The sequence below is a fragment of the Anguilla rostrata genome, chromosome 2 (assembly GCF_018555375.3).
Source record: "Anguilla rostrata isolate EN2019 chromosome 2, ASM1855537v3, whole genome shotgun sequence".
In the NCBI taxonomy this organism is placed as follows: Eukaryota; Metazoa; Chordata; class Actinopteri; order Anguilliformes; family Anguillidae; genus Anguilla; species Anguilla rostrata.
In genome coordinates, this window is record NC_057934.1 from 66862787 (window position 1) to 66882614 (window position 19828).

Sequence of the window (19828 nt, forward strand, 5' to 3'; positions counted from 1 at the left end):
TGTAGCCAGTTCCCTAATCACTATATTTTCATCCCAATGGTACATTAAGTAGTCTTATGACACATAGATGTATGGTAAAAGATTAAATAACTATCATCTTGAGTGATATCACTTGCCATATAACAAGTTTGCTTTGCATTTTCACTTTTGTGTGCCATTTGAATCTTAATCACGACTTCAATGTTATTTTTTGTTTTGTTCCTTTTCAAAAAAAATTGTGGATTTAATCACATTGTATTTTTCTGGACAAGTCACTGCAGGATCAAGCCTTCAGAAGAGGGGCAGGCCCTCTCTGCTACATTATAGTGAAGGTACACCTTTAAGGTATTTAGATTGCATAGACTTATACCCAGAAGAGTTTTTTAAGTTAAAGATAAAGATTAGGGTTTAAATGGCGGTTATTAGGGCTGCAGCTATGTATTCTAAGGCCTGCGACAAAATCTACTGGGAGTTCTCCCCTCCCCCAATATATTTTGTAACAAATTATAAATAGTTACTATACACCGTCCCTGGGACAGTGTCTCAGTTGTCCTCCCCCCCCCCCCTCCATGTGTGAGACTGATGGTTATACCCTGTAAGTGGCAGATCATACTCCCTTGCTCCACCTGGCAGCCAAGCACAGCAATGCCAGCGTGTTCCGATGCAACTTGCTGAACCGACTGCAGGAGGAGATCAATAACAGACGTTCAGGACATGAGACCGCTCAGTACAGGAATGGATTACCTGCATTACTTTCATCTGCACCATCTTTAACTCCATCAAGGTACCATCTACAGACACACACTGTAGCCACCTTGTCTGTGCTATAGTTTGAAGCTGGAATTTCTTTTTTTTATAATTGTTGAAAGGTAGTTGGTTTAGAGTTAAACAAGGCTGGAAATCATTGCTTTATGCAGGAGTTGGTTTCACAGTAGTGAAAATGACATGCTCTTCTTTAGTTTTGGATCTGGGCCCTGCCAGAAGTGAACGTGGCTGGAAGTGAAGTTGTACAGTATACAGTCAAACCATGCATAGCTATGTGTAAATGGCCATAGCATCACCCAGGAGGGGAAGGTCTTCTCTGGCAGGGTAACCCTGCCATAGTAGGCAATGAAGTCACTTTTAGCAAAAGCATCTGCCAAATTAGCAAATGTAGAAAGTACAATGTTCAGTGTCAAATCAACTCTTACAGACTGAATATGGTCTCAATTGGACTCCTGTGTACTCTGCTAATGTTGAACGTACACTGGACCTTTTACTATGTATGCAGAGTCATATGTCAGTGTAGCAGCTTCCAAAGCTAGCAAGCAATGCTCTGCAAAGGGACAAGCCTACAACGCACGTATTCCAAAGTGGGATTAAAAACAAGAGAAAAAATGAGCCTCAAAATATATTTCTTCCTAACAAGAGCAGCCCTCACAATTGCGACAAAAATCCACGAACTTCCTTTAAAACAGTCTCTGCGTGTTCCCTCTCTTTCTTCGCAGCTCAAATGGTAAAATCAAGCGTTGCTGTCTGGAAAAATGAAGCAGTGGATAAAAGAAAATAAATGGTGGGAAGGATATTTTTCATGTAAAACTGAAAATATTGATGATGTCATTGCAGTGTAAAGTGGAAAATACATCCAGGACAACCATGCACACATACCCTTACTCAGTACAAATTTGTGAAGCAAAACACAAATCCAGTTGTCTACACATTTTTATCACTTCCATGAATTGCTTTCCAAAGTGACACCAAATTGTAAGCAGACTTAATTCTTAGAACACAATCCCTGCTGCCTCTAAATTATGTCTACTGAATTCTTTTATAATTTGAAGACTGGAAAATTGGACAAAGCATAAAATGTATTGATTTCTGGGTGAAGTTCGCCTTTAAGCATGTACATGATCATGAAGTGTGTATGTGTGTGTGCAGCTTTTTGGTCACACACATTTAGTCACTGAATATAATAGAATAAAGGTTTCTTTATAACTTAAAATATATATATATATATTCACATGTACATATCTGTTTTGCGGGGCATTAACAATATAACCATGTAAGGTTATGAAATTCAATGCACCAAAAAGTGGGTTTTTGTCTCCGGTGTGATTTAATGTCAGTCTGCATTTACTCAAATGCAGTATTGGGACAATACTTTGCTGTGAATATGAATTATTATACACAGTAAGAAACAGCTGTTAGTCATTTGTGGGTAACTGTAATCATCAATTGGGACCATTGATGTTAACTTATAAACAAGTAATTTATCGTATTATCTTTCTATTATAGATGAAAACTCACAACTGTACAAATCAGCATGTCTAATTGCCAGGTGCTCTTACACATCAAATGACCTTCTGTACATAATATCCTGTTTGTTAAAGAAGAGGGAGGAAGTAGAAATTGCACTGCAAAGTGTGTTAAGGCATAGGAAGCTCAAACATATTTATAAACGAAAAGGAACTAATTTTGGACAAGTCCTAAACAGCAGTGTTTCTTCATTCACTCACTAAATTAGTAGCTCTTACCATTCAAGGACTTGTTTTGCAGAGATGGAAAAATGTGAATAAACTAGTGTAATGCCTGAATTGAATTTCATAATAAATTTTCTTCAACCAATGAGAAAGTCTGTTTCGTTTTATTTGCCAACTTGGATTAGTACATTCGTCTGTGTCAGATTTGTGATGTACTACAGTCATTCACATTACATTACGCATCTCCTACAATACAGTATTAACTATTTATTTAATTGTACTCAGTCAGTTTTTACATTCACCAGCAATATCCTTGAAAGTACTGTGCTTTAGTAACACCGTAAGAGGTTGGACACAGCTACCGTGGGTATCATTATACACTGAACACATTTGAAACTTTCCATGTACAAAGGTAGATCTTATTGAAAATGTTTGAAGCATGATTTGAAGACCCAGTCACAGCTGGCTGGCTCGGCTGAATTGTCATATAGCCTACATTGCCTCCTGCGCAAAACTAATCAAGTAGGCTAAGCATTTCGAGTATTAATTCAGATGTTTGCAACTTTACTGTGGTTAATACGGATTGATTGATTAAAAACTTAAAGACATCATGGGCTGTCATAAAAAAACAGGTTTAAAGTAATATTGTCGACTTTTAAAAAAATAGAGGGAGGGGTTTTATGAATTCGTCCAAAAACGCAATTCTTGTCATCTGCGTCGCCATCACGCGGCGTTTCAAGCGCTGTGAATATGGCGGATCCGGAAGGAGAGTCGCTAGAGTCTTGGCTCAGTGAGTAGCTATATCTAGTTTACCAGCTGTTTTACAAAATGAAATAAATTGTCATTGCATGTTATTGTTATTATGGAAGAATTTGTAAATCGTTATTTATTTATATGGGTTAGCATTAGTACAATTGGACTGCACTGACCTGGCATTTTGGCAATTCTCTATATGGCTAGGTGTATGATGAGCTAGCTAGCTAGCCACCTACCGTGGTTTGTTTCACGTAGGATTTTATGACTAGTCAACGCTATGCTAGCACGTACTCCAGTTAGGTAGGTTAGGCTCTAGCTAAGTCAACAGAACGTAATAAGATAGCTCCACTGTCTTGTATGTCTTGTATGTCGTAAAGTAACTCGCAAAAATAACTGTTCAATGACGAGGATGCTATTTGTTTGCAAGATAAAATAGAAGATAAGTGAACTTGCCTAGCTTTAAAATCTAGCTATAGTGCCACATTGAAGTGACTTCTTTCTCGTTTTAAATGACTATGTTGTTAATGTTACCTAACTGTTAAATCGTTCTGTGACCTACTAGATGTATGGCATGAAACGCTTTCTTTTGTTAGAATGCATTACTAAGGTTTGGTAACTAGCTGAGATTTAACCAACTATGTGCCCAGTTTACGATTTGATATATAATTTGACACATATAGATTAAACTAGTATCCTATATAAAGTAAGTTATTAGAAAGTTAATGTTAGTTAACAAGCTATAGTTGTATCTACCTTCCAGTGACCCCGAAAGCAGAGATCCAATCGATTCCCTAAGTCAGTGGTCTCCAACTCTGGTGCTGGAGAGCTACAGGGTCTGCTGGTTTTCATAGTGACTCTGCATGAATCAAATAGAGCAGTTGATTATACAGTTAACTGAACTCACCTGGTGTCTTGGGTCTCAATTGGGTGCTGATTTTAAGGTGAAAACAAAAACCAGCAGACCCTGTAGCTCTCCAGGTCCAGCGTTGGAGACCACTGCCCTAAGTAATGGTTGTCACTGACATTCAATAAAAAGTCAACAGCTAGTATTTGTTGGTAGCACAGCTAGCTAGCTGGCGATGTGATTAAACCAAATCACTTCCGCGCAAAACTGAATCAACTCATAAAATGAATTGATGTTTCATGCAAAAAGTGATTGGTAGAGACACGGAGCCCTTTTTCAGATGAGCACATTTTAGCTTTGCTTGGCTATCGGTCAGTGCAGAGCATTGTGCGCATGCTTGTAGCTGTACATCAAGTTAATTTCTTATGGACAGCCCCGGTTATACTGCAAGCCAGTTTCACACCCATTCTTCTCGTTTTGTCGGAGTTGTCGAGTTGATGGTACTCTAAACTCACTTGCCTTAATCTCCAAATATATGTTACTGCAATGTCTTTTTGAACAGTTAATGTTAATCTCGTTTTCAATCTCAGCCAATGCTTTGCCTTTTTATTATTAATGTAACATTATGTGTCCACCAGATAAGGCCACTAACCCCTCCAATAGACAGGAAGACTGGGAGTATATTATAGGATTCTGTGACCAAATCAATAAAGAATTAGAAGGGTAAGGACATTTCCTTTTCCTCATCAATATAGATCACATTCCATACAATCCTATCCATTAAGGCAGATCTGCTGTATCACATGAGATTCTTTGCTTAGATTTGTAGTTTTGCATAAATATTAATCTGTATTCAAATATACAGTGCTATGAAAAAGTATTTGCCCCCTTCCTGATTTCCTCTGTTTTTTCATGTTTGTCATACTGAATGGTTTCAGGTCTTTAAACAAAATGTAATATTAGACAAAGTAAACACAAAACATATTTTAAAAAATGATTATTTCATTCACAGAATGCTTTTTCATGACATGCTTTTTCAAAACACTTATTGTTGTTTTTCTTTTAATTCACTCTATATGAAAAATGTTGATGTTCTTTTTTGTTTCCAGTCCGCAGATCGCTGTAAGGTTGCTAGCTCATAAAATCCAGTCTCCTCAGGAATGGGAAGCTATACAGGCTTTGACAGTAAGTATGTTCTGTTACTTCCCAGAATAGCATTTCTTCCTGTATTTCACCACTGCCTGCCAATGCATAAAGTCATATGCACAGCTGACAGTTCTAACAATTGAACTTTTGGTATTGCAGGTATTAGAAGCATGCATGAAGAACTGTGGGAGAAGGTTTCATAATGAAGTTGGAAAATTTCGATTTTTAAATGAATTGATCAAAGTTGTTTCACCCAAGGTACTGAACAATTAATGTTTTTGCCTTCTTCCTCAGAAATTGATTGTGCTCCTGTAACTTGAAGTACATGAACTTTTACTTCATTTGTTTCAGTATCTGGGTGACAGAGTGTCAGAGAAGGTGAAGATGAAAGTTATTGAAATGCTGTTCAGCTGGGCAGTTGCTCTGCCTGATGAAGCCAAAATAAATGAAGCCTATCAGATGTTGAAGAGACAAGGTAATGCTGAAACGCAAAATTTTGACCTCATTCTTCCATGTTTGTCAGGAATACAGTTCTTAATGGTTTTGTTTTGACCGTTTTCGTTTCTCAGGCATTGTCACCACTGATCCAGAGATCCCCGTGGACAAGACTCTGATACCTTCACCCCCTGCGCGTCCCAGGAACCCCGTGTTTGAAAATGAGGAGAAAAGCAAGGTGAGGAGAGCTGATGATTTGGGGCCGATGTGGGGGAGAGGGGTTAAGAAAGTGGGAGAGGGAATACTGTCTGTCTCCTCTCTGTGCAGCTGCTAGCAGAACTCCTGAAGAGCAAAAACCCAGAGGATCTCCAGGAGGCCAACCGGCTTATCAAGAACATGGTGAAGGAGGTGAGAATTTGCAGTGGATTTTGCCTCACTCTGCCCTGGTGCTAATCTTCGGCAGTGTAAGGATTGCAGAGATATGGCCTACCTTATATATATATATATATATATATATATATACAAATGGTGTTTCCTGGCTACATGTGTCTGTCCTTCCAGGATGAGGCCAGGATGCAGAAAGTGACGAAGCGTATGAACACCCTGGAGGAAGTCAACAACAACGTGAAGCTTCTGAATGAGATGCTGACCCACTTCAACAGGGAGGAGTCTTCCGAGGCAGACCGAGAACTCATAAAGGTATCTCCCATGGCCCCACCTGCCTGACGAATATGTATTGTGGGTTTGTGGTCTTGAGGGTCACCCGTGGACGTTCACCTGAGTAAAGCTTGCTTAAAGAGGCAGACTGGTTTAAGGAAAATGCAGATGGGTTGACTCTGCATGTTGAATGTTTCCTTTGTCAGGAGCTTTATGACCGATGTGACAAGCTGAGGCGCACTGTGTTCAAGTTGGCCACAGAAACTGAGGACAATGACAACAGCTTAGGTAAATGACCCTAGCAAGAAAGAGGCTGTATTCTAATTGCTGCTGACCCCTTGCCTGTTGTTTTCAGCCTGTTTTGTGTCCCGTAGGTGATATCCTGCAGGCAAGCGATGACCTGTCTCGAGTCATTAATTCTTACAAGAAGACCGTGGAGGGCCAGGCAGTTAATGGCGAGGCGGATGTTCTGAGTTCATCAACGACAGAAGGTGATGACAGTATTTTGAACTCTCATATTCTCACCATTCTTTCAAGACACCCCAATTTTTCAATGAATCCTGTTTGATGTTTCATGATTTGTATCTGCTTACACATCGGAAATGTATCATATCTTTGTTTCCAACTGACAAGCCAGTAGAACAGCGCTGACACCACCATAGCCAACCTCTAAGAGGAGGAGTTCTTAATCATATATTTCTTTTCTATTTCTTCACTACATAGGCAAAAGAGGCCATGCAACTACGGAGACTCTTATAGATCTGGCTGGCCTTGACATTCCAAGTCCCTCCCCACCAGAGCCGGCACTGGCTCCTCAACTTCCAGATGCCCAACTCCCCAATCTGCTGGCGGCACCTCAAATTCCAGTCTTGCCTCCTCCTCCCTATGGATTGACTGGATCACAGGCCTACCCTATCAGCCAGTCTGAAAGCCCCAACCATCCATCCACTGGCCAGACATCCACTGCTCTCTCCCTTCTGGACGAGGAGCTCCTCTCACTAGGTAATGTCTGCCTCATATTAGCATTTGTTACCCCGAAATTGAGGGCCCAGGTTTTTGTCTGTTGTATGAATACAGAGTGGTTTATAACGCTGACTTATTTCAGGAACAATAGTGGGGGGAAAAAACTTTTTAACTGCTGAGATCTTAGACAATACTTCTTCTGTTGAGACCTTTTAATACTTGTGTGCTCTGTTTCAAGTGATGTTATGACAATGTTTAGTTATGTTATGCGTCCTTTGCTTTCACTCTCTTATTATCACTTATTGCATCCAAGTTCATCATAGATTGTGTTGTTGTCTTGCTTTAGGTCTCAATGACCCAGCTCCAAGTTCGAATGATCAAAATCACAATAAACCAAAGGAAGATGACTTGAGCACTCAGTGGACCTCATTGCAGGTGATATTGCTTGATCTCTTCCTGCTCTAAATTGTGCACTATACTTTGATATGGCATCTATTTTACAATGTTGAGAGTAATGGGCAAAATTTGGCATTCCTTTATGCTGTTGAAGTAATCCATGTGTATCTACCTTTCCCCAGTCCCAGCCTACTGATCCAGGGTTGGATTTCTTTGCAAGTGCACCTCTACCTGGGCCCATGTTCCCTGCGGAGAGCGCATCCACAGTGCCTGCCCCTAGGACAAGCTCTGTGTGTTACCCAGAAGCCCCCAGGACCGCGTGCTTCCCTTACCCTAGCGCAGCGGCTAACTCTGGCTCCGCCTCTCTCAACTCGGGTCTGCAGGACCTTGCCATGCTTGACCTTGGGGACCCTAAGAGGTGAATAGTGTTAATGACATTGTCCTTTCTCCATATTGAGCTTTACAGAATTATAAAAATCATAATAATAAAAATCAGTCTTTGTTGTGGGGCTTTTCATTTTTTTATAAGATTCTCTTTGAGGCAGCTGCTGTGAAAGATTTATAAATAATTACTTGTGTATGCATACTTTTATTTTTCCAAGAGCAGTATTCGAGAAGGGGCACAGCATAATTATATTACTACAGCACTGTCATAAATATACATTTGGAAAGAAAGTGCTTTAACTGCAGACTCTGTTGCATGTTAGATTTGCCTCCCCACTTACTAGACTTTTGCTGTGTCTTGGATGGTATTTAGAAATATAGTATTTGAGGAGGTTTTTATTTTTTTATTTTTTTAAACCTTACTGCGTGTGCGGCCTCCCAGTGTAGCCAAAGTCCACTGTACAGCCACACTGCATTTCTGCATTCATTCCGTTATTGTATTGCAGCTTTTTAGAGAACTGCAGCTTTATTGAAATTATGGTTAGGTGCTTGACTGAAGAAGAGAAGCAGTGAAGGTTTTGCAGTGAGGGCCGTGGAGCAGTTTGAGCTATGTGCTGTTTTATTGTATTTCAGCATGCCTGGCCTCTTGAACCCAGGTGCAATATTCGGGATGGGGCCGCCAGCTGGCCCTGCCGCCTCCTCCATTCTTGGGTTCCCCGTCCCCAGCTCCACCCCTCTCCCCCTTGGTACGATGCCTGCTTCTCCTGCGGTGTCCCACGCCAAAGCCCAGGCCGCCAGCTCCACCCCGGGGAGCCCCCTCTTCCGCTCGCTGTCTCCCATTCTTCCCCAGACACAAAGCAGCCCGGCCAAAGGGCCCGAGGTTTCCCTAGCCAACGTGCATGTGTCCCTGGACTCCATAAAGCCCAGTAAGTCGCAGTCGGCCTGCTCGGTCTCTGTGGACCTTGGATCCATGGAATTTCCCACGGCAATCCCTTCTTCGGTTTTCGTCAGTGTCAGTGAAGAGGCAGCTCAAGTGTTTAGTTTGAATGAAAGCGCCCTCGGTCCGTCAGCATGTTAAGGGGCGAAAGAGCTTGTGCGCGTGCGATTTTTCACGTGGTTTTTGTTACGAACGCTGACCTACGAACGTTCTCATTTCCCGCTCAGGCAAAGTGCTGCCGGTGACAGCCTATGACAAGGACGGCGTTCGTGTGCTGCTGCATTTTGCCACGGAGTGCCCGCCCGGCCGGCCCGACGTGCTGGTGCTGGTGGTGTCCATGCTGAACACGGCACCCCTTCCTGTCAAGAACGTTGTGCTGCAGGCTGCTGTGCCGAAGGTGAGGGCCAGTGTCTGCCATGAGGTCCCTACTGTTAGCTTACCGGGTAGAGTGTCTACGTGTGACATTTTGCAGCAGTGTAGTATAATGGCTAAGGAGTTGGTCTTGTAACCTGAAGGTCGCTGGTTCGATTCCCTGGTAGGACACTACCGTTGTACCCTTTTGAGCAAGGTACTTAAAACCTGCATTGCTTCAGTATATATCCAGCTGTATAGTTGGATACAATATAAATGCTATGTAAAAAGTTGTGTAAGTCGCTCTGGATAAGAGTGTCTGCCACATGCCTGTAATGTAATGTGTTTGCATGGACCCAAACCCTTTCAGACTTTCCAGACACACATTTGCCACCATCTGAGGTGGAAAATCCAGGTTCAGAAAGTAAAATTCCGCTCCAGTATTTTGTACAGATTGCCTGGGTTTGCTCATTACCACAATTATTCAGCCAGCAGGTAGAACTAATTTCTGAGATCAGCTGGCTGAGTTCATGGAAACACCTAGGCAGGACTTTTACTTTCTGACCCCTGGATTTTCCACCTCTGGCCAACACACTGCTTGCATTCAGCATTGTGAAGAATTTTGTTTTGAATGTTTGGGTTTTTACTTGGTTTTGACTGAAACAGTCAAAAGTTGACCCCACCCCTCTCTGATTCATTCAATGCAGTCAATGAAGGTGAAACTTCAGCCACCTTCAGGGACCGAACTGGTCCCCTTCAATCCCATCCTGCCCCCAGCAGCCGTCACTCAAGTCATGCTTCTGGCCAATCCGCTGAAGGTAAGAGTGCAGCAGCGAGATCAAAGGGACGAACACTGACCCCTGAAGCTTCCGCAGACCTCACATGGTTACTGCCTATCAATGACGCGCGTCTTCTGGAGCTTTTTGTCACTCCGTGTACTAAATTAACGCTTGTGTCAGTTTTAAGGGTGAACGTTCATGGCCAGTGAGGGTAGCGACGGGCCTTCTGTTTGGGAGCGGAGTCCTTGCGGTTGATTTGCGTGTCTGTGTTTCTGGCAGGAGAAGGTGCGGCTGCGCTACAAGCTCATGTTCACGCTGGGAGAGCGGCAGTGCACAGAAGTGGGAGAGGTGGACCAGTTCCCCCCACCGGAGAAATGGGGCAACCTATAGCCTCTGGACTATAGCCAGGACGAGATGACAGCCGACCGTACTATCTCCCAGTGAAAGGGGGAGGCAGTGTTTCTCTGAATGTGTGTGTGTTTTTTTTTATTTATTTATTTTTTTTATAAATCAACAAAGTAGGCAAGTGCTGTTAACATTATTTCATCATCGCCCACTTTGATGTAATTTTTTGGATTATTATTTTTTTGTTTTGTAATTTTTTGAAACTGCTTAAGGTCAAGTTTCAGGATTGGCTGTTGATATGGACAAGCTGCACTTTAAGCCACATACAGCACTGGGGAAAATTCCATTTGCACCCTACATGTACATATCCTGAACTACGTATGCTTTAAAGGAACTAACTTAAGCCCATCAAGAGGACAGAAGCACCCAGGGCCAGAAGGCAGCTTGTACTTTCACACAAGAAAGGGGAGATTAGGGTTGCCACTCAACTAATTGTTTATGGACAATCATTTCATTGTTGGTGCTGAATGGTGGGAGCCCATAGCCAATTGAAACTGCATGAATCTTTTATGTGCCCCCCCCCCCCCCAGAGACTGCTTCTAGTACCTCACCAACAACTACTTTGTTGTATGGAAGGCAGGTGCGTTTTCAGATTATTTACAACCTCAGACAGTCATGAAGTAAGCGGAGTTGCTGCCCGTTTTGTTATTTCAAGCTGTCGGAGAAGACGTTCGGACTTACAGTCTATTCGAAGTATTTTCATGTATGTGAAGTGTTTATATTTTTTGTTACCAATATTTTCATTCTTCCTATTATTTGGAACTTACAGACGGTGGGGCTATCTTTATTCCCATTTGCATTCTTTTGCTGTATGTTGGTACCTGAAAGCGATCTGTATATTTCTGGGGTAGATAGAGAGCATGGTGCAGCCCAATAGGTTAGAGAGAGAACTCTTAGCGCGTGATGGTGTGGTCCATCAGTGTTTTGTTTTTCGGTTACAATGATTGTTCAAGTCCCATGAATGCTTTTTTGGTTTTGATTGTGATGTCCAATCAATCCCTTTTGAAGTGTTATTTATTGGTTTCAGATATGGATTCTACTATCTCTTAGCCGCTGTTTGCTGTTTTCTTAAATCTTGACGTTGCAGTATATTGCTGAATTCCTTCTACAGAGGCAAACTTTCCACCAGGCCCCTCTCTGCTGACTGTGAATGTTGGTTGTCTTTGCCAGTATTGCAGTTATTTATTCTTTGCCCTTAGATTTATCAGTTCAATATATGTACTCGCTGAGCAGACTAACGGTCTTATTTCAAAGGCATCCTCTACAGGTGTAGTTTGAGGTAGCACTCTGTTTGGTTACATCTCTGACAGCAGTAGAATATATATACTCAATCCAGTGTCATTGCCGGTAGGTTTGTGCTGGCGTGGTACAGTACGTACGTGAAATGAGAAATGTCATTGTAAGGCGACTGCAGTGGTCTGTTGGGGAGTAACCCCCAGCACACCGCTCTCTGTCTTGTCTCCTCATTCTGATGTCATTTCCTCTGTCAGCACTGTGACTTGTTACAATGGCAGATGCTCCAAACTTTCTATGTACATTGCTGTATTTATTGTCCTCTAGAGGTTGTTGAAGTTAATGTATGTATCTGTTAATGTGACTCTTTACAAATGCTAGCAGAAAATACTTGTACATATTTAAATGTAAGAGGTGTTTCACTGCATGAAGAATTAAAGTCTTCATTTTAAATGGAACCAAATGAGTTGCCGTGAGGAATGAGTGTTTTATTTGTTCTGTGATTTGGAGGTTTGTCAAATGTATATTGACAAGTGGCCGTCACTGATGTCGTGGTCCACTTGAAATTTAGTGTGAGTGACTACCCCCTCCCCACAAGTATGTTTATTGGGAGATGTACATAAAACATACAATACGAAGTACATATCCAATTTTTACTTTTTTTTTTTTTTTTGGAGCAGAAAATGAATGGCAACAAAGCAACCCCCATTGCTACCCAAAGCTGCTCTTTGTCTTTTTCCACACTTTTTTTGGCCATTATCTTGTAAACGCTACACACTCTCGTAAAATAAACTGTGCACTCACTGATCATGGTGCGGCTGGGCCTGACAGATTTCCCATATGCATGGCTAGATACCGACAGATGGTTTTAGCCTTGTTCGGCTGTGTGAACCTTCTGGTTGATCTTCAGTGCAATCAGGGACTTACTCTCCAAAAGCTATCATTTGCAGCTACAAGGAAGCCCTTCTATATCCCAAGCATTGGTCAAAGCTGTCCACCATGGGCTGGAACAAACTGAAAGACACACTAGCAGGCAGGATTTAAGCAGTGATGGTTTAGCCATTTGCTGTGAGACTTCATACTACATTATTTTATAGTGATCTCAGATCTGGTAGATGAGTTAAGGAAACTTCGGCCTTTTTTTTAATGTGCTATATGTTAAATTCAGTTAGCTATACCCTGCCTCCTGTATGTCAATCACAGCAATAGGATTCATGTCAATTGGTTTAACACTAGTTTATTAAAGGTGCAGCAACAACTAGAAATGGCAGCTAACAGACATGGAGCTGCAAACAATGCTAAAATAATACAGTGCCTGTTTACTATCATTAAGAACATTTTTTTCATGGTGTGTGGTGTACAGTGATTCATAATTATTATTTTTTTAAAACATTTTGACTAACTGTTTTTTAGTGTCTAATGCAATATTTGTGTTTATCCCCCAAGGTGCGTGTGCGGTGGACAAGTCAGTATGTCTTACATAAAAACAAAATGGCTGCTACAGACCAGAGATCTCTTTCAGTAGACATTTCTAGAAAAATGCTGTTAATGCTTTCACATACACTATATATATTTCTTTCTAAGCTGCCTTACAGCATTACATATCTAGCCAAGGTACGTGAGTTTGAGTGCATAAGAAAGCTTGATCGTACGTTTAAAAAGAAAACAAAACGACTCCTTTCTTAAATGCGCGTGCACGCGACATCGCGCGACCCAAAGTATGGCGTAATCACGCGCACGACGCCTCTCCCGCCCAGGTGAACACTCAACCAATAACCACATAACCTATCCGCGTTCAATGTTTTTTTCAATTCAATGACCAGCAAACTATCGCGCCCGCGCACGTACACCAGAGTATTTTATGGGAACGTGTACGTGCGCGCGCCTCCATACTCTTTGTGTGGCGGCGCAGAGAGAAACGCGGAGAGAAAGCCATGGCGGACGAAAAACCCAAGGTGAGCTGAAGAGCCAACTACTTATCAGATGTCTGCATTAAAATTTCCACGAAAACCATTCACACGAAGCTGATATTCAATGAATTAAAAACCGAGTAGACAATAAATGGGGTTCCTCACCAAACACCGGAAGAGATGTGAACGAGCCTGTAGAGGCGGGTAATTGCAAGCTAGCTATTTGTAGCTAACATTAGCTTGAAAGGTGGCATTTCTAGGCATTTTCAGTTACTAATTTAGTTTGCGGCAAGTTCATTTAATTGACTTAAAGCCTAAATCGTCTGAGTGCGTACTGTGACTGGTCGACTACCAAACCGGTCTGTAGTGGTGGCTAACCAGTTGTGTATGAATGATTCTGTTCTTGAACGTGTGTAGTGGCTAGCTCTATCGCTGGCTTATTAGCTAGTATGGCTAACTAGCGACCTCGTTTGCCAAAGTGAACATTGGAAATTATACTTGCTGGTCTTGCCGCTTTGCTTGTGTTTTTTGCGTGCCAGGTAAATTATTAATGAATGCGGATTGCCCATGTACATTTACATTATTGCGAGTTTGTTGGCCCGGTACAGAAAGTAATTTACCAACACGGGTAGCTAACTGGCTATATATTTAGCCAACTAGTCCAATCATGCGGTACACGGTGTCACTGTTTAACTAGCTATACTTAAAGTTAAGTTAGTCGACGCAGCATATGTGTCGCCCACACGTAGCGAACGAACCGGTTAACGAACGTTAATAAAGTTATACCAAAACCGGTTTTGAGTTTCTAAGCCATTTAAACATTATGACAAACTCGTTCCATACTCGCTCGCATTGATAACGTTCCATTATGAAATTATGTATTTGTTTGGATACTTTCGACCCCAGACTCTGATCCTCTAGCTAATTTACCATGACTAGTGTGATGAAGTTATGACCCTGTTCAGTGCGGCTATACCGATAAAATAACCAGGATTGTCATGGCTAAATTTCACATTATTTTTAAAAAACAATTTAAGTGACTGTTTGCCAGCGATTTCTAACGTTGCGTTGTTAAGATTATATGTCATAGCAGTTAGCGAAATCTAACTAGTCTAGCATAATAGTTTTCTCAAAGCCATTTTGCATCTATTTTCATTGCTATCTGGGTTAGTAGAAGTTCCATACCTCCAGATAACAACTTCTCCTGTCATAGTAACGTTATAAGGGGTTAATTTTAAGTGGGCTGACAGGACCTGAAGAACATTACATAACACTAGCTCTAATTCCCTAACAATTATGCCGTTTATAATATTCTCAGTTAACTGTACGTAGTCAAAACAAAGGGAACATGAAAGGCCTCCCAGCCATGAGCTTGTCATACTTTTTCTTTTTTTTCTTTTTTTTTTTAATTGACAACTCACTTGAATGAAGATTTAAATTATGAGCAGTTAGTTAGCTGGTAAAGTTCAAAAGTATAAATGAGCCAGTTCAAAGTTTATTATGGAATTAATGCAGCCCACATTCTCACTAAAGTTAAATGTGACCATTTAGAAATGAAAACAAAATGTTTGTCAAGAATAATAGGCATTTAGAATGAAGTCGGCCAACCACATTGAAAGTCCTGTAGCTACTTTACTGGTACTCTACAGATCTGGTGCACGTGAAAAGCATTGGAGACATAGTCTGTAGAAAAAATGACAAAATCATTGTGACATCACCCATTGACTCTGGGCTTGGTGAAAATCTTTTTGAAGCCCAGGAAATGCAGTTTGTGGGTGCCGCCATGTTCAAATTGGAGTCAGAGGCTGCACAGTAGGGAAAAGGGGGACCCTTATATGGGCATGAAGTCCGGTTGTCCATTAAGCGCTTGAGATACAGTGACTTGGCAGTGACACTGGTTCGTCCGCTAAATATTACGGTCTTAACAAGTTGGCACATGGGGAGACATTAGACAATGCAAAAACAGCTATTGTGACTACATTTTCTTGTGGGGGAAAACATCTCATTTATAATTTGACTTTATTGCATTGAAACGGGGGGCTGGAGCCAACCGCACTGGCGCTAGTGAGCAACGTGTCTCAGCAAGACCAGGAAGCAAGCTTCAAAAACGCAGCCCAGTTTTGGCCACTTGTTTTGAGACCATCTTTATGCAGCCAAAAAGCATCATGAAATGCCTGCAGTGAGCTCATTCAGGGTAGACTGTTTCCGCTTGTCAGTGTTTTTGTGCAGATTCTGTTGAACTGCCTGTGTATCCAGACAAGATAATATAGGCCCTGCCCACGCCTGCTTTTTAGCAGCGACCGCAGCTCTATAGCTCTGTCGATCGGTCGGTCGGTTGGTCGGTTGGTCCACAAAAGTGCCCCACCCCGTAGCAGCCACAGCTTTCGCCCCGGGAGGCTGAAATTTGGCATGGACGTTGGTCATGACCGAAGGTAGAGCTGAGTAACTTTCAGGCCGATTGACCAAGAGGGGGTGTGGTGATGGGCATGGCCTATCACAAAAAGGCACATAACTCCCGAATGGATTCACAGATTTGCACAAGATTTTGTGGAAAGGTTGGTCATGAGCCAAAGCAGAGGTCACGTGTTTGTGTGAGGGTGTGTGCGTGGATGCATGCACACGTGGATGCATGCATGTGTGCGGTCGCAGCTATTGCGGATTCGCGCTTGTTTAAATTTATGAGTGTAGTTAGCTACCTACATTTTTTCCAGTATAAGTACAATGATGTCCAAAATGAATATCTTCGATAATGGCGAGCAGAGAAAACTATAAAATAAGCAATACAGGTAAATCATGTTGTATGCTCAAAAAAAAGGGAAATTGTGTTTAATTTGTTTATACTAATACAATTGCTCCTAGAAAATTATTCTAAAGAGTAGGCAAGTATTTTTGATGTCACAATTATTTACACTTCGAAAGATGTCAATGATTCAGACCTCTAATCGTTTAAATAAAATCAACAAAAAATATGAAATAACATGCTACTTTAAGTTCATTTCAGTGTTAGGGAACTATATTATGGTCTACAATGGTCTCGTGTTTTACTGGGTTATAAAAATAAGGTAGAACATAAAAATTCAGAGATCTGCAAAACTTTGTATCTTGGGGGCACAGAGTCTCCAAATATACCTTTTCCGGGTCAATAGATGAAGAGGTACTTAAAAAATGAATGCCTGCCATGATATAATAATGGCTCTTTGATGTTATTTTGCATGTACTGGTCCTGAGATTTTTGTTATGGTCAGTGGAATCATGAGGAGGTACCAGTGCATTTGGGCACTTATGATTGGACAAACATTAAAGATCATCATCACCCTAGAAAGTTTCTGTTGCCGTTTCTTTGCAAGGAATATTTTTTAGATGCCGAAGCACCTCATTGACCTGGCTTATAACTTGCACACCCACTCACTTAAGTTTGGCAGGCTGAAGATCCGCCACAAGGGGGAGCTGTTTGAACTCATGGGGCTTTGCATCAATGACACTGTGCCCCTCCTTGTTTCATCTTTGATAACCTTTTAGGAATTTTCCCAATCGCTTTTGCCTGCAGTGTATTGCCTGTTGATTTGGCAGGTTTGCCACGGTTCGAGAAACATACCCACTTTGTGAAAGTACACCCAACGGTTCCGAGGACTGACACAGTGTTTCTTTTGTTCCCTAGGAAGGTGTGAAGACAGAAAACAATGATCACATCAACCTGAAGGTTGCGGGGCAGGACGGCTCGGTGGTGCAGTTCAAGATCAAGAGGCACACGCCGCTCAGCAAACTCATGAAGGCGTACTGTGAGAGACAGGTGAGACCCCGTCTGGAGAGAACACAGCCCACCGGCGCCATCACGCAGTTCAACCTAACGGAGCATCGAGCGTCTTAATCCGTCAGTTTACTCTGATTGTGATTTACTGAGTATAGCAATATCGGTTTACAAAGTAATTCTGCAGTCAAACCTGTCGTCACAAGATCCCCCCAAGTTTTATATTGTTTTTGTTTCCTGTAGTACGTTCTTTTGACCATGTCCTCCGTGGCTCGGCCTCTCCAAGGTGGAGCACTGCCATTGTTAGTGTCATTCAACAGGGATAACATCCACCAGGTGTACCTTGTCCTTTAATGTCCATTAAGAAAAATTATACTTTTTCACTATACAGCTTGTTTCATATTTTTTTGTAGTGCATGGAATGTGGTTGCGCTGACAACGTCTTGAAGTGCTGCCCGTGTTCCTCTCTGATGCATTGAGTAGAATGGGGACAAGGCTGTTTTATCTGCAGATCTCAGGAGATAGGTGGTCTTAAATACCGGCAATATTTAAAATGACACTTTCTTTCTGCAGGGGTTGACAATGAGGCAAATTCGGTTCCGGTTCGATGGGCAGCCTATCAACGAAACAGATACACCTGCACAGGTAAAGCTAGTGTAAAGTGTTCAGACTTCCTTTGGGTGTAGCTTATTTAGAATCTCGTGTGTTACTTTTTAAAGGGTTCAATCACTATTTGTAAAGGAGAAAGTTTCTTTTTTCCCCTTAATTTTTAATAAAATTCCACAAAAAGAGGAGTTGCTTGCTGGCGTGTTATCAACATTTTTTTAATGCCCTGAATAAATAGATGAGAATTGATGGATTGGCAGAGTATGGACTAAAATGTGTAATCACACTATATAAACTGATCAAATTCTTCAAGAGCTAGTGATTTCTATTTGGATTTGTGCTAACAGCTAACATTAAACTCCAAATCATGCATTTTCAGTTCCATTCTTTACACTTCACTTGAGATCCAAATGAAATGCAAACAACGATTCTGAAGCGGACATACTTATGTTTCTCAGTTTTTATGTATGCTGCATATCTATCTTATTCAGTACAACAGGCTTGGAGTAGATTTCATTTCGATCAATTTCTTAGCTCAATAAATTAATTGAAATTAAATTCATGAATTTAAATGGGATTGACCCCAATTCTGCAACACTTTCTTCATCCATTGAAGTATAAGTCGACACGTCTGCCTCCGAACTTTCAAAAATGTTCAGATAGCAGTCCCGTGCCACTTCCATTTATGCAGAATTATCTTCAGGTTTAATTTGAATCAGACTATGATTCTTACTTTTTCTCACATGGGAGGTTTTTCCTCCTCAAATGCTGATTATCAAATCTTTTTGGTGTAGTTTTGCTAATGTTCTGCAGAATTGCCCATGAATGACCAGCTGTGTGTGCAATGACGTTGTTTTTGCCTTGCACAAAGCATTAACGACTCATGAATATTGATTAGTCTTCATGTTGTCTAATCAACTGTTGCAATCATTTAAGTGATATTTCTGTTATCTGGCATTTACAGTGCTTTAAGTGCTATTTCTGTTCTCAACAGTTGGAAATGGAGGATGAAGATACAATCGATGTTTTTCAGCAGCAGACAGGAGGCCTCTTTTAAAAGCATCAAGTGCCCCCCCCCCACCCCACACACACACACACCCTGTTTCCAAATACTGTCCCTTTCAAACTGCTATTGTCATTGCAGAATATGTACCATACTAAAGAAGACCTTTTCGGTTTCACATAAATACTGTTGTATAGTGTTTTCATCCTTGCTTTTTTCTTTTCTTTTTGTACATAAACCTCAGCTGGCAGATTGCATACATTTAGTTATTCTGAAATAATTATCTCATGATTACTGAAATGAACCAGCGATTCAGGCCCAAAATATCTTTTGAAAGATAAAATCCAGTAAATTATTTTACATCACGTTCACAGTGAGAATGGAAATTTGCTGGTTAGCAGACATTGTTTTCTGTTATCTGTTTCAAGAGATGGATTTTATATCTTTTTTTTTTATATTTTAGTGGATGTGTAGAATAAAAGTTGTCTTAAACATAGATCGATTTGGCCACATTTAAAATAAAGAACCCTGGTAAAGGGTTTTAGTCAACATCTGTATTGTTTAATAAATTTCTTGTTAAAGAAAAAAATATTCTCTTTTTCATTACTTAGTTAAAGCAGTTTTATTTTGTATGTTGAAAGCCATAAAAGGTAAGCTCACTTGTATGTCCATACATGTGTTTAAGGGGTGTGCTTGAGTATGCTTTGTTAAAGGCAAGGTATTTTTACCTTGAAAATATTATAAAATAACCATGCTAAGGCTTATGATGCACTGGCAGTCTCTGCCTTTACGCACTTCTGCTGAATTTGTGCACCGTTACCTGTATTTGTTATTCTA

The 19828-nt window shown here is 41.1% G+C and overlaps 3 protein-coding genes across 4 annotated transcripts in view; 2 read left to right on the forward strand and 1 right to left on the reverse strand.

Annotated features, from left to right (window-relative positions):
* The window catches only part of LOC135248988 (growth factor receptor-bound protein 2-like), a 51920-nt gene extending 47847 nt beyond the window's left edge, over window positions 1-4073 (reverse strand). The window contains exon 1 of one of the 2 annotated variants that reach the window (XM_064324149.1): window positions 3948-4073. Coding sequence is in view for 1 of the 2 variants with exons in the window: in XM_064324146.1 (XP_064180216.1) it covers window positions 3948-4043 (96 nt within the window). In the remaining variant the exon portion in view is untranslated. The remainder of the gene's footprint in view (window positions 1-3947) is intronic. The other variant, XM_064324146.1, reaches the window with a different exon arrangement.
* Window positions 2977-12190, forward strand: LOC135248987 (ADP-ribosylation factor-binding protein GGA3-like). The gene is made up of 17 exons (XM_064324145.1): window positions 2977-3228; window positions 4677-4761; window positions 5148-5223; window positions 5344-5442; window positions 5536-5659; window positions 5754-5857; window positions 5947-6027; window positions 6181-6318; window positions 6483-6564; window positions 6651-6767; window positions 7000-7278; window positions 7586-7674; window positions 7818-8053; window positions 8653-8945; window positions 9184-9353; window positions 10015-10125; window positions 10366-12190. The coding sequence occupies exons 1-17, from the start codon at window positions 3189-3191 to the stop codon at window positions 10474-10476; spliced, it is 2235 nt and encodes a 744-aa protein (XP_064180215.1). The 5' UTR covers window positions 2977-3188; the 3' UTR covers window positions 10477-12190.
* A 1335-nt stretch (window positions 12191-13525) lies between these two features.
* sumo2a (small ubiquitin like modifier 2a) lies at window positions 13526-19580 on the forward strand. Its single transcript, XM_064324152.1, has 4 exons — window positions 13526-13679; window positions 17293-17424; window positions 17956-18027; window positions 18983-19580. The coding sequence occupies exons 1-4, from the start codon at window positions 13659-13661 to the stop codon at window positions 19043-19045; spliced, it is 288 nt and encodes a 95-aa protein (XP_064180222.1). The 5' UTR covers window positions 13526-13658; the 3' UTR covers window positions 19046-19580.
* The last annotated feature ends 248 nt before the right edge of the window (window positions 19581-19828 follow it).

Excerpts from the sequence above, each read along its gene's own strand:
- LOC135248987 (XM_064324145.1), top strand. The coding sequence starts at position 3,189 with ATGGCGGATCCGGAAGGAGAGTCGCTAGAGTCTTGGCTCA. Across the intron at positions 5,224-5,343 it reads AAGCTATACAGGCTTTGACA|GTATTAGAAGCATGCATGAA; the intron begins GTAAGTATGTTC and ends TTGGTATTGCAG. Across the intron at positions 6,768-6,999 it reads GAGTTCATCAACGACAGAAG|GCAAAAGAGGCCATGCAACT; the intron begins GTGATGACAGTA and ends TTCACTACATAG.
- sumo2a (XM_064324152.1), top strand. The coding sequence starts at position 13,659 with ATGGCGGACGAAAAACCCAAG. Across the intron at positions 17,425-17,955 it reads AGGCGTACTGTGAGAGACAG|GGGTTGACAATGAGGCAAAT; the intron begins GTGAGACCCCGT and ends TTCTTTCTGCAG. Across the intron at positions 18,028-18,982 it reads AAACAGATACACCTGCACAG|TTGGAAATGGAGGATGAAGA; the intron begins GTAAAGCTAGTG and ends TGTTCTCAACAG.